Below are 12,285 nucleotides of genomic sequence, written 5' to 3' on the forward strand. Positions count from 1 at the left end.
ATGTCCGTATTGCCTCTTTATATATTTTCAAAAATAAATCCCCCCCCCTCGCTCTTCCTATAATTAGTTTACATCATAAAATACATATATTCTGAAATGCCTCATAAATTTCAAAGATTTAAACTAAACAATAAAGACTTTCCGTAAATAATTTTTTTTTTTTTTCTATTCAAACTTCCTCTTCTCTAGTTATAATTATCTATTTATTACCAATTAATACATGAAACCAATTAAATATCTCTAATTTGATGTAAATAAGTCCAAAATTTTTTTTCTAAATTTGATTTATTTATTATCACTACAACAGTTATTTTAATGTATTGTTTTTCTGCATCAAAGACAACTATTCTCTATTGTAAAAAAGTATTTATTCAGCCGACAACTAGATTTTTATAACGATGTTTTTTTGACCGTTTAATATACGTCGTTATAGAATTTATTTATCATTTTAAATCCCATTTTAATAACAGTCTATTTTAAAATTTTATGTTGCCGCGTTCATTGATCCGCCGATAAATAATAAATAAAAACTAAATGATGACCTGGTTGGTCGAAGTGTTATAAAAAAAAAATTCTCCTATACATATATCTATGTTGTCGATACAAATATCTACACATTGAATATAAACAACTATAAAATGAAACTGAGATACGTTTTTTTCAACAAAGTACGTACACAAGTGATTCGTAATAGATTTTTGAAAAATGTCACAATTATTTATTGTTTTATTTATAATAAACTGTGGGATATTTGTACAGACGAAAATATCATGTCCAAAATACAGTTACAAACCATATAAAAATCGTAGTCATTTATTATCAAATTTACCGGACACACGTAAAATAGGACACTTGTCATTAACTGGTACTCATAATTCGATGTTATACAACATTCATAACATGAACAAAAAAACACAAGAATTGAATATTCTCAATCAATTACGAATCGGAGTACGAGTAATAGATGTATCATTACATTTTAAAATAAATAACACGATGGCAAATTCATCTAATGGTGCGTGGATAAAAATATCAGGGACCACTCGTTCACTGGAGGGCTTATTAAGTGACATAAATATATTTATCACTGATAATCCACGTGAATTAGTTATTTTATATATAAGGAACATGGAAACTGATGGTGATAATGATAAGATCATTATAAAACTATGCGAGACATTAAATAGTTATGCAACTAAAGAAAATGGCGGTGATCGTTGGGTCAGAAATTGGTCACTTGAAGATACCATTGGAATGCATCGTGGGAAAATCCTAATTGCGTCAAAGTATGGTACATTTCAAAGCTGTGCTCATGTATTTTACGACGAGTGTCGGGATTTATTTTGGGCATCGGTACAGGATAGAGATGAAAAATTATTATATTCAGATAGTGAATGGAACGTTGACTATTTGTTGCGTAAATACTCAATACTTGGGACACGTAGTGAATATAATACTCATTCTTGTTATATTAACGATTTGTATGAAGATCTATCAAGTTATAATCCTAAGCGACTTTCTAAATTGGGTGGCTTTAAAGTGTTTATAAATAATAAAGTTCGATGTTTTAAACCAATTAATTATAGAGTTTTTAGACACTATCCGGGTGCTTATCGCTATACTCTGAATATTAATTTTGTTGATTTTGTACCTCAAGAAGTTATTGATCGTAACCATAAACCAAATACTGATTATTAATAATGATTGGTTTCAAATAAAATATTTATTTGAGTAGAATTGTTAAAGACCGGTTTTATATTCCTAGTAGGAATAATCGAGCTTTACTTGAGTAAAACTTTAAATCGCACCATTTATAACCGAGGCATAAACATTACTTACATCAATTTATTGTTTACACTAGTATGTGTGTATTTCATTCAATAAATAATCTATAGTAAAAAAAATTAAGAAAAAAATGTGAAGCCCTTCCAGAGAGTAACTTACCGTCGGTTTTTACCTTCACTATTAGAAAATTACTACATATAGATCACAAATCGAAAATTTCTGACAATTCTCGACGAGGACTTATTCTCTGGGCGGATTTTATAGCAATTTTATTTACTTTATGCAATCCCTGCCTCAGAAGTTCAATTTAAGAGCGTTAGATGGCGATGGAGAAACGACGAATTCCTGATGCCTACACTATATCACTTTATTGTTTCATCCGGTACTATAATAGAAAACATTCTTGCATGATCTATATATTAGCTCATATTTCTGAGTTAGCGGATATCTATTTATAATTGCACACTCACTACCTCATTGTTTTAACCCAGCGATTGGATATGTTTGAATCTATCCACTGGCTTGTTCTGATCAGTCAGCCATCAGCTGATGGCGTTACATAGTGAGGTTATGACTGGTCAATTCTATTAGGCATTGATGAGGTATGACTCAAATCTGTTAGCTACGGGCTGGCCACCTATGAGTTTCAATTCTACTCGGGTACTCGCCTTATTCCACTAGCTTACAAATATTATGGTTAGTTTTGGTTATATCGATACTGCCATTCTAATACGTCGTATCCCACAAAATTTTACATTTTCACTTTTTTTGAAAAATGGAATCATTGTAACAATGTGCAGCTTATATAAAAATTTTAGAGGTCAAATTAATTATTTAGTATTTTTAAATAAATATTCCAATATGTTGTATCCCATACGCAGACTTCCGTGCCATTCTAATATGTCGTATCCCACATTCGTATAGGTTCAGTCACGCTTAGTATTTTTAATTTTAAGTTTTTAAAAAAGCAATTAACGACATGGGTAAGAAGGTAATTTTTTACTTTTCTTATAGCATATAATTCAAAATTATTTATTCACTACAAATGCCTGTATTTTATGAAAAACATGAAAATAAGTTTGTAGGTTATACCAATGTAAAGACAATACAAATAATTTTTATTTTGCGACAATTAAGAAATTTGTTAAATTTATCACTCAATTGGAGAAAATACGTGATGATAAGAACGTTGCTGTGGAAAAATTAAATGTTACAGTTGACAAAGTCTGAGCCAAATTAAAACGTGAAGATGAGAAATTCGGTAGAAAATTAGAACCTGCACGCTGAAATAAAATGCTAACTATCACCATTTTGTAATAGGGAATGATTACCATCTGTATGTGATAATTCAATGTCATGCTTTTATGTTAACTATTACTATCAGAGATGGTATTCTTATCCGTGATGATGATCATTACTATCTTAGAAGGCAAAATTAAAAAATTTTTCAGGTATAAGAAATATTAGTATCTAGATGGTAACTATTACTATCGGCAATAGTAATTATTAATATATGAGAAACAAATAGTTAATATAAAAGCATGATAATGATTATCATTATCACATACAGATGGTAATCATTCCCTATTACAAGATGGTGATAGTTAGCATTTTTTTTTCAGCGTGTGGAATCAGGGAAAGTACCAGCAACATTGAAGAACTTTCTTTTGAAATAGAATTTAAAACGGGAAAATTATGTGGAACAAATTATTTGCATGTCGGCCGACTGTTGTTCAGTATCTTTCCGGGCTATGGCAGGAACTGTTCACTAAATCTCGTCGCTGCACATTCGTGCCCCATTCCTTATTGATTTATTTAAACGATTGTTATGTTTCAGTAAAACCAAATTGTTATTTCAATCTTATAAAAATTTCCAAATAAAAAATTTACCTCCGTAATTTTCCATTTACTTGAATACGTAAACTTATTTTAGGTATATACTTTGAATATTTAATAAAATAATGCGATAGTAAAAATAAAAACAAAGTATTAAAATTCTTTATTGAGTAAAACAGTCAATATATTCCTTAGAATAATATTTAATTCATGAAATTATTTTAATTTTAAGAACAACTTTACGAACTATAACTGTATTATCATGAGAAACTATTCAAAATCTACCAGCGAAGAAAAAGTTGTTTAATAAAATAATAATAAAAATAAAAAGATAGTCCCTATAGATCCAATAATGTAATGATCTAAAAATAAAAAAATTAAAAAAACAACGTCAGCGAAGCAGTTCAATGTAAAAGATAGCTAAAGATTACACCGAAAAATTAGAAATGTTTTAAAGTTAAAAAAGAAAGAAAGTATTTTTTTATAACAGCATCATCCACTAGCTAAAACTACTACTATATATTTTTGTTGCACACAAATATCTCTTTCTTTATATATGTATTAATACATGAAAGAGAATAAAAACTTTTCGCCTTGTAACAATTTTTAAAACCGAAGAATATGCTACAAAGAACTTGCCTCTTAATAGTGCGCCAACTTTTGAATTTGCTTTTTCTTTCTCACCCAGCACTTTTTATTCCTTCCCCAATACTTGTTCCTTTTACAGTTTTTTTTTTTTTTTTTTTTTTTATAATTTTACTTTCCTTCATCTCTGTCTCATTTTTTAGTTTTTTTTAATGCTGCGTTACACTTTTATTTGCCAACTCAGCAAATACTGAAGAGATAAGAATCTTTTACAAAAGCTGCTTATCCTACATATGTATCTATAAGTATATATATACACATATATATTTATTTGGATTATTTATTTCACGTACTTCATAACAAAATGATAGAGTACTTTGTAGCACATATACTCACGCATAAATGATATATAAATTTAATATACATCGTAGTATATACGTATATACATGTGTGTATCTATATATATATATATATATATATATATATATATATATATATATATATATATATATATATATATATATATATATAATGAATAATTGCAATAGATGAATGAGAGATTATCAAGTGACACAAAGCAACTTGAAATGTATAGACTACTAACTCGAGAGAGTGTGTAATGGATATATGTACAAATACATGAGGTAATGTTTCATGGTTCAGAGAACATATGCATCCGCAATGCGGATAACTATTCTAATATGCCATTTCAACTTGATGCAAACCTATTTATATTTATACTAATTAATTTTATTAACTTATAAAAATAATATAAATAAATTAGAAACTCAAGTCTGGTATTCCGGCAAAAACTCATGCATTAAAAGCGTAGCGTATTAAATATGAAAATATAATGTTTCATAAACATATTTTTCAATTTATTGCCATGCCATATTTTAAATTAAATTCTTTGTTGACAAAGAGTTTAATTATAAATAATTAATTTGGATATTCAATTTGGTATTATAGTTATAAGAGGGGTCTCGTTTTTTTCTCTATAACTCTTAAGTGGATGAACGGCATTACCCTTGTTGCAGTAGCACAGTAAATAAAAACTTCGTCCACGTTTTTTTAGATAAATTAAAATTAATGAAAAAATTTAAGCGTATATTGATGTAGATTATCGAGTTACACAACGAGTCTCGTTCTTTACTTTGCGATTAAAGTTTTTGGTTGAATAAAAAATTTAGACAAAAATTAAGTGAAAATTCTACTTGATCAAAATATTTTGATGCTTTAAATTTATAATTATTATTTAATCATTGAGTTGTGATTAATTACGTTGACAGTTTTTAGGTCAAACCTAATGCCCCGCACTGAAAAAGTATATATATCCGTATATATTCGGGCAAATCGGAATATATGCCGCATATATGAGACATGTATTCAATTTTACCCGTGTATATTCCGGATATATACTTTTTTCGTATGGGGCGTTAATCGATTTGGGAACCCGGTATTTTTGTAATTCTTGGAAAATCCAACCGCATTCTGATTTAGCTTATTTTATCATATATTTTTTTGTAGCTCTTGTGATATTTCGTTGCATTTTAAAGTAATAAAAAATTTTAGATTCAAGTAAGTTATTTAATATTCGATGTTTTGCGGTGACTTTTCTGTACACAGTTAGAAGCTTTGTATTAAAAAATTATTTGGTTGAATTTTCCTTTTTGATTTTCAACACATAAATCTGTTAATTCAACACAACCCTTTTGTGTTATTTTACTTAAACAGATTTTTTATGTTAAATGATTAAAAAATCTGGAATGTAATATATTTCTTGTGTTATTCAAAAATTAAAACAAAATTTGTGTTGTTCAGCTAAACACTTCCGCGCGTTTCTTCATTACTATAACCAAGCAAAGCATTGTAGCAGCATTGTCTGCAAGGGAACTTGGATTGTAATTAATTTACAATTAAATACAATCATAGATAACTTTCATATCTTTATGATCAAGTTCAATGACTTTTTTATTTTCATATTACGAGAGGATAATTCATAGCTCCGTTTTTTTATAATAGTCACAGAAAATCGAACTAATTGTTTGCTAAATTGACATAAGTTGTACTAAGGGTAGATCAGTATACTTGAGTTGGTTAGATTAAATGCTTATATTTATTAGTTAATTTAAACATGAAAAATCTGTTAAATTTACACAAATTTTCTGTCAAAATAACAGATTTAATGTGTTCAATTATTTAACATAAAATTTGTGTTGAATTTAACACAAAATTTCTATTTGTGTAGGTTATTTGTTGTTTGAAGAAGTTTTATTTTTTTTTTTACGATAAAAAACAACACAGTAAATAAAGTAACGTTCAACCCATGAAATCGATCAATGAAACCTAACAATTTATATTTTTTTTATTACAAAAATTAAAAACCACTTACTTATTATGAGAATAAATTAACTTTATATTTAAATATAAATTTCTATGAAATAATAACCACTAAAACCATAGAACATATACCAAGCCAGTAAAATAGTTTGTGAAAACAAAAATATTTATCTACTGCACAAACTTGAATATCGTGATGACTGATAAACTTGAGATATTTAATGTTATTTTATAATTCTTAATCCATTTACTTAATGGATCTACCAAACTCTGCACCACAATTTTCATTTTATTTATTGTCAATTATCCTTGTTTACCAGTAACAAATTTACTTGTTACAATTATAATATTTTAAATGCTCGTTATGTAGGAAAATAAATTAGAAGCTATTTTAAAACTCTCAAATATTGTTTTCATTAAAACGGGAATAAAGTATCGATTAAAGTGTTAATAATTAAATTAAAACTGTGACCCTTTGAAAGTTTATCTTATTTTTATCAATCTCAGCTGTTCAATACCAATTAATTACTTACATTATCGTAAAAAAAATAACTGCAGACCAAAGTAACCTCGTTCTACAAATAGATGGCTTGAATAGTCAATTTTTATTTTTTTTTCCACCACAACTGTGATAAATATGAATCTATAACCTGAGGTCAAGTTTTAATTAACACTAATGAAATCTTTAAAAAAAAAATTGATTTTAGGTCTGCTCGATGCTCATCGCGAAGGAAAAATCGCAAGCCTGATCGGCGTCGAAGGTGGTCACTCCCTCGGAAATTCTTTGGGCGTTCTCAGGACATTTTACGGTCTCGGAGCACGCTATCTAACATTGACACATGCGTGTGACACATCGTGGTAAGTATTCGAAATCCCCTAGGTGATATCATTTTCCTCACCGAAAATCTTTTCATTCCCTATAAAAATAAAAATAAATCACTTCGAACTCTGTACATTATTTATCCCCTAATCTATACTCAATTCATCTTAATCCTTCCATTAACACCATACACAAAAAGTCCATATACTCATCTCAACTCTGGATCCTTGATCCAAATATAAATAAATACCCAATGTTAACAATGAAATCAATTTTTAACGTAAAAACATTAGATAGAAAAAATAAAAAAAGTTTGAGAAGTCGAGTGATTACATATCCCCAAGTCCCACGAGCATTTTCTCACTACTACACTCAGGATTGTACTACATCTATAAATATATATGTATATATATAGTCGTACTACTAGTGGGCAAGTGAAAAGTTGGCTGGGATTCGTGCGTTAGAAAAATGACTTTCTGGAGAATGTAGAGCCGACGCCTGAGTAAACTCTTACTCCTATTTCTTTTGTCTCTCATACCAACTTGTATCTTTTTCCAATGTCCTCTTATTCTTTATCTTGATCTTCATCTTGTTTTTATTTTTATTTTTACCCTCTTATTCTTTAGTTTTTTATTCTTCGTATTCTTTTACCGCTGCTTCTTCATTTTCCTTAAACAGGAAAAAGTATTGGCCTTAGCTTGTAACGCAGTAGCTTTACACTTTCTATGGTAACTTGTTCAACTATTCTACTTGTATCCTTCCACTTGCACTTGCTCTTGCTTTTTTCTCTCTTACTCTTGTTGTATACATATATATATACATATATAAAGTTAGTTGGAAAAAGGGTCGAGTTTTCAATCCTTGCAACGGCCTCGCTTTTACGCCTCCCCTGACACCTCAGTCGACGTTGCACAGGAACCATAAATAAACAGCTGGAGCACTGTTGGTGCAGATGTCTGACATAAAATCACCTAGCCACTCTAGGTAAATCGTAAATTCCCATTTCACGAGCTTCAGGATCGTTCAGTACGTAGCACACACGCCTTAGATCATTTAACCTGTTTGTTACCGTTTCTAGTACCACTTTTCACAGCTTATACCTTCTGAATACTCATAATACTCAAATATATATATATATATATATATTTTTTTTAACTAATATTATTATGATTATTATTGATATTGTTGTTATTGTTGTTGTAAATATTAACTTCTTCTCAATAAAAAATTTATAGTCACTTTTTTATGGACAATTAAATGAAAGTACAGTAAAACTTTTGATATTTTATTATATTTGTTAAGACATTAATGTACAGATACGGACAGGAGGGACCACCTGAAGATTTTATTAGTTTATAAAGAAACTAATCATATTTTATTTCATATAATCAGAAGTATGTTTTTTGTCATTTATATAGTGGACTGGGAAAATTAAAAAAAAGTTTTCGGTAAAATGGACTGCGTCGGCCCGAAAATAATTAAAATTTTTTAATGACAATGAACACTGTCTTCCTTTTTTCAAATCCGAATGTATAGTATCTTAATTTAACTGAGCCTTTCCTTAAAAAGGGCACCACTAGTGGGATCGTCTAAAAAAAAGATGATTTTTGGGAATTTTTTTAAAGAAAACTACTGCATGGAATGTTTTACTGTTTTGAGGATGTATTTATGGATATATGATGAATACAAGATTAAATTAGAGAAGCAAAAAATTGAAAATTTGGCGAATTATTCACAATCTCCCAACGCTCGAAAAATAAAAGCCCCCCCCCCCCACTGTTGCAGTGATAGCGATCTTCATAGAGCATGAAACCAAAAAAAAACAAAAAGTTTATTAAATTAGAAGGTATTTTCTGTACTATGACCCTCGGGCTAAGAAAAAAATTGAAATTTGAAAAAATGGCGGAGTTTTTAAAAAAATTTTCAGATTTTGCGCGAAAATTTAATCATTTTTGGCCTGTCAAAATTACATTTTTTATTCGATCGGAAAACTGGAGGTTCGTGGTACGTAGAAACATCTATAAAAAAAGCTGCAATTCAAATCAAATCGATCGGATTATTTGTCTTCGAGTTATAACTGCAGCAATTTTAAAAAATGTATTTCTGAAATCCGATAAGCAGCTACTCTTCAAATGGCTGTAATTCACAAAATCTATTTTCGATATGCACTTTAAATTAGAGTATGTTATTTTTGAAAGTATAGACCATCGAAAAATGCAAAAAAAAAAATTGTATTTTCCAAAATTTTACACGAGTGGTCCCCCTTAAAAATGAAAGTTAAAATTTGTTGAATTTACTCGTCTTGATTAAATCTTTCTCATTTTAAATAAACGTAAAATTTAAAAAATGTTAATTTCAAAATTTATTTTTTTATAAATTTTTAAAGCTCTGTATTATCCCGATATCTTTCTCTGATAGTAAATTTTACGCGTCATGAATAAAAAAATATAATAAAATTTAAAAATGTTTCCGACTTGAAATTTTTTTGAGATCCATCTTGTCTCTACATTTATTCTCACGTATACTTTTATTGCAATAATATTATTTGTGCTGTCACTAGCTCTGTAATCTATATAAGTCGAAGAAAAAATAACAATAACAGAACAACATGTAATTCTCGAGATAATCTTATAAAAAACGTAATGCAATATCATAAAAAAATAAATAAATAACGAAAACGTTTCATTGGACAATTTTTTTAACCTTAGGCTCTTTTTCCCCAGCACGTGTGATAAGTACACTTGTTATTTTATTTATATATATTTTTTTAGTTTTTTTTATTTAATTTTATTTTTCAACTCAAATGTATGAGCTTTTTTGCGCGGTTTACGTGTTGCTCAGCTTGTTCTAAGGCAATTACTTGTCCAGCAGAAAGTCCAGGCAAGCTTTACAACCCCCTTTGAACTTTACACGTCTCTCTAGACGATCGTGGCGGGCCGTGCAGCTGCGTAAATAAAGTGTCGAGACTATTTTAACTTTTCTCTCTTTCTCTGTTTATATATATATATATATATATATATATATATATATACATATATATAACTTTACTAACTCTTTTGTAACCTCGTGTTTCATTTTTTCTTTTATTAACTTTTTTTCTTTCAAATACGTGCACACGTTACGAAGAATATAACTAACTCGTGAATATCGACTCACGTAACACATAAATTTTTTCTGAATCAAGTCGCAAATTATTGCAGCCCTAGTCTTTTATTTCTTTGTATTAAATAAATTTGTAAAAGAAAGGTGAGCAAATTTTTTTTTTTATTTATTTTCCATTACATTGAAATGACATTTATGAGTTTATAGTTTAATGCAATAAAATAAACCACTTGTTTCTTTATTTTCTTTTTTTATTATTACTCTTGTTCTATAAAATTCTATTTCACTTGTCTTCTTATTCCTTTTATCCTGCCCGCTATCTTTCATTATATTAATAGCATTAAAAAGAAGAGAAGAAATAATAAAAGTACAAAGGTCTAAATTGAGATAAAAAATATTAAAATATATATATATACATGCATATATATGTGAATAAATGTAAAGAAATATTTCTAATAAAACGGTTTTTTTATTTCTCGGCAGGGCAGTTTGTTCAGTTGGCGAAGCCAATGGTACACAAGACAACGTTCCGGGTCTTAGTGAATTTGGCAAGGTATTTTTATTTATTTAATCATTTTATTTTATTCTATTATTTTTATGGATTTATATTATTAAATATTTTAAATAAGGCTACGGTAAAGTTCAACTGTAGACAATGCAACTACATAGAATTATTGTACAATAATTTTACTAAAAGATATAAAATATTTTTTGCATGAATTGTTAGTAAAATTTTGTTAAAGTGAAATGTTTCTCATGAATTTTTTTATACAGAACAAGCTTTAGTTACATATAAGTTATAACTGTCGAGTGAAAAAAGAAAAAATTCATGATGAATTTTTTGCCTGAAAAAAATATTTTAGATCTACGGAGATAAAATTTTTTACTAGGAAGATCTAAGTCAATTTTTGAATTATGGAGATAAAATAGAAAAAGGGTGAATGATCATTTCGTAGAAATTTTAAATTTCTATTTGGAAAAAAATTTCGGGAACTTACACACTGTAAAAAGACCCGTGTTAAAAATGGACTCATTTTAACTACGCGCGGTGTTAAAATGGAATTACACTGGTGTAGGAGGCATTGTTCGGCGGTGTTAAAATACCGGTGTAAAAGCGGGGTAAACTGCGTCTGCTCAGAGTATTAACTTTGGGAAGCTTATAAAACACAAAAAATATCTTGACACACACAACACGCACTTAAACACGTGCACACACGCACACACATATGCACACATTTCCAAAGCAAAATATTTTAACACCGGTAAAGAACATTTACACCAGCGGCGGCGTTATTTTTACACCGTTTTCGGTGTTGAAATTTAACACCGCCAATTTTAACACTTATACCGCTTGAACTTACCCCGGTGATTTTTTACAGTGTAAGAGAGAAGTTATGAAAAAATTTTTTCTGCCCTCCGGCCGGAAAGTGGCAACTTTCGGGCCGCTGCCCTAAACGAAGTTGCAACTTTCCGGCTTCGTCGAGCAGAAAAATAGTATACGCACCTTGGCCAGTAAAAAAGAAAGCCTCAGACCACATGTTTGTCAGCCTCGGCTTCGCCTCGGCCAACAATTACATGTGCTCTGAGACTTTTCTTGTTTTACTGGCCTAGGTATGTAATATACTATAGATGTAAAAAGATCTAAAGAGATTAATGGCGCGAGACACTACTGTGTTTCCTGATAATGTACAATTTACTATATGAACTTTGACTCGAAACTAGTTAATTTTTGCTGAGTATCAATATTTTGAAAAGAATAAAAATAACTTTAAATTATCATAAAAATCAATTAAAAATTGCTTAATTGTTTCCATTAT

The 12,285-nt window shown here is 29.0% G+C and overlaps 1 protein-coding gene across 3 annotated transcripts in view; it reads left to right on the forward strand.

The window, feature by feature from the left end:
• LOC130666729 (dipeptidase 1-like) overlaps window positions 1–12,285 on the forward strand; it is a 200,668-nt gene that overhangs the window by 169,184 nt on the left and 19,199 nt on the right. For all 3 annotated transcript variants that reach the window (XM_057467963.1, XM_057467961.1, XM_057467960.1), the window contains exons 7-8: window positions 7,254–7,404; window positions 10,952–11,021. In XM_057467963.1, the coding sequence (XP_057323946.1) occupies window positions 7,254–7,404; window positions 10,952–11,021 (221 nt within the window). The remainder of the gene's footprint in view (window positions 1–7,253; window positions 7,405–10,951; window positions 11,022–12,285) is intronic.

This window comes from Microplitis mediator, chromosome 4 (genome assembly GCF_029852145.1).
Source record: "Microplitis mediator isolate UGA2020A chromosome 4, iyMicMedi2.1, whole genome shotgun sequence".
Lineage (NCBI taxonomy): Eukaryota > Metazoa > Arthropoda > Insecta > Hymenoptera > Braconidae > Microplitis > Microplitis mediator.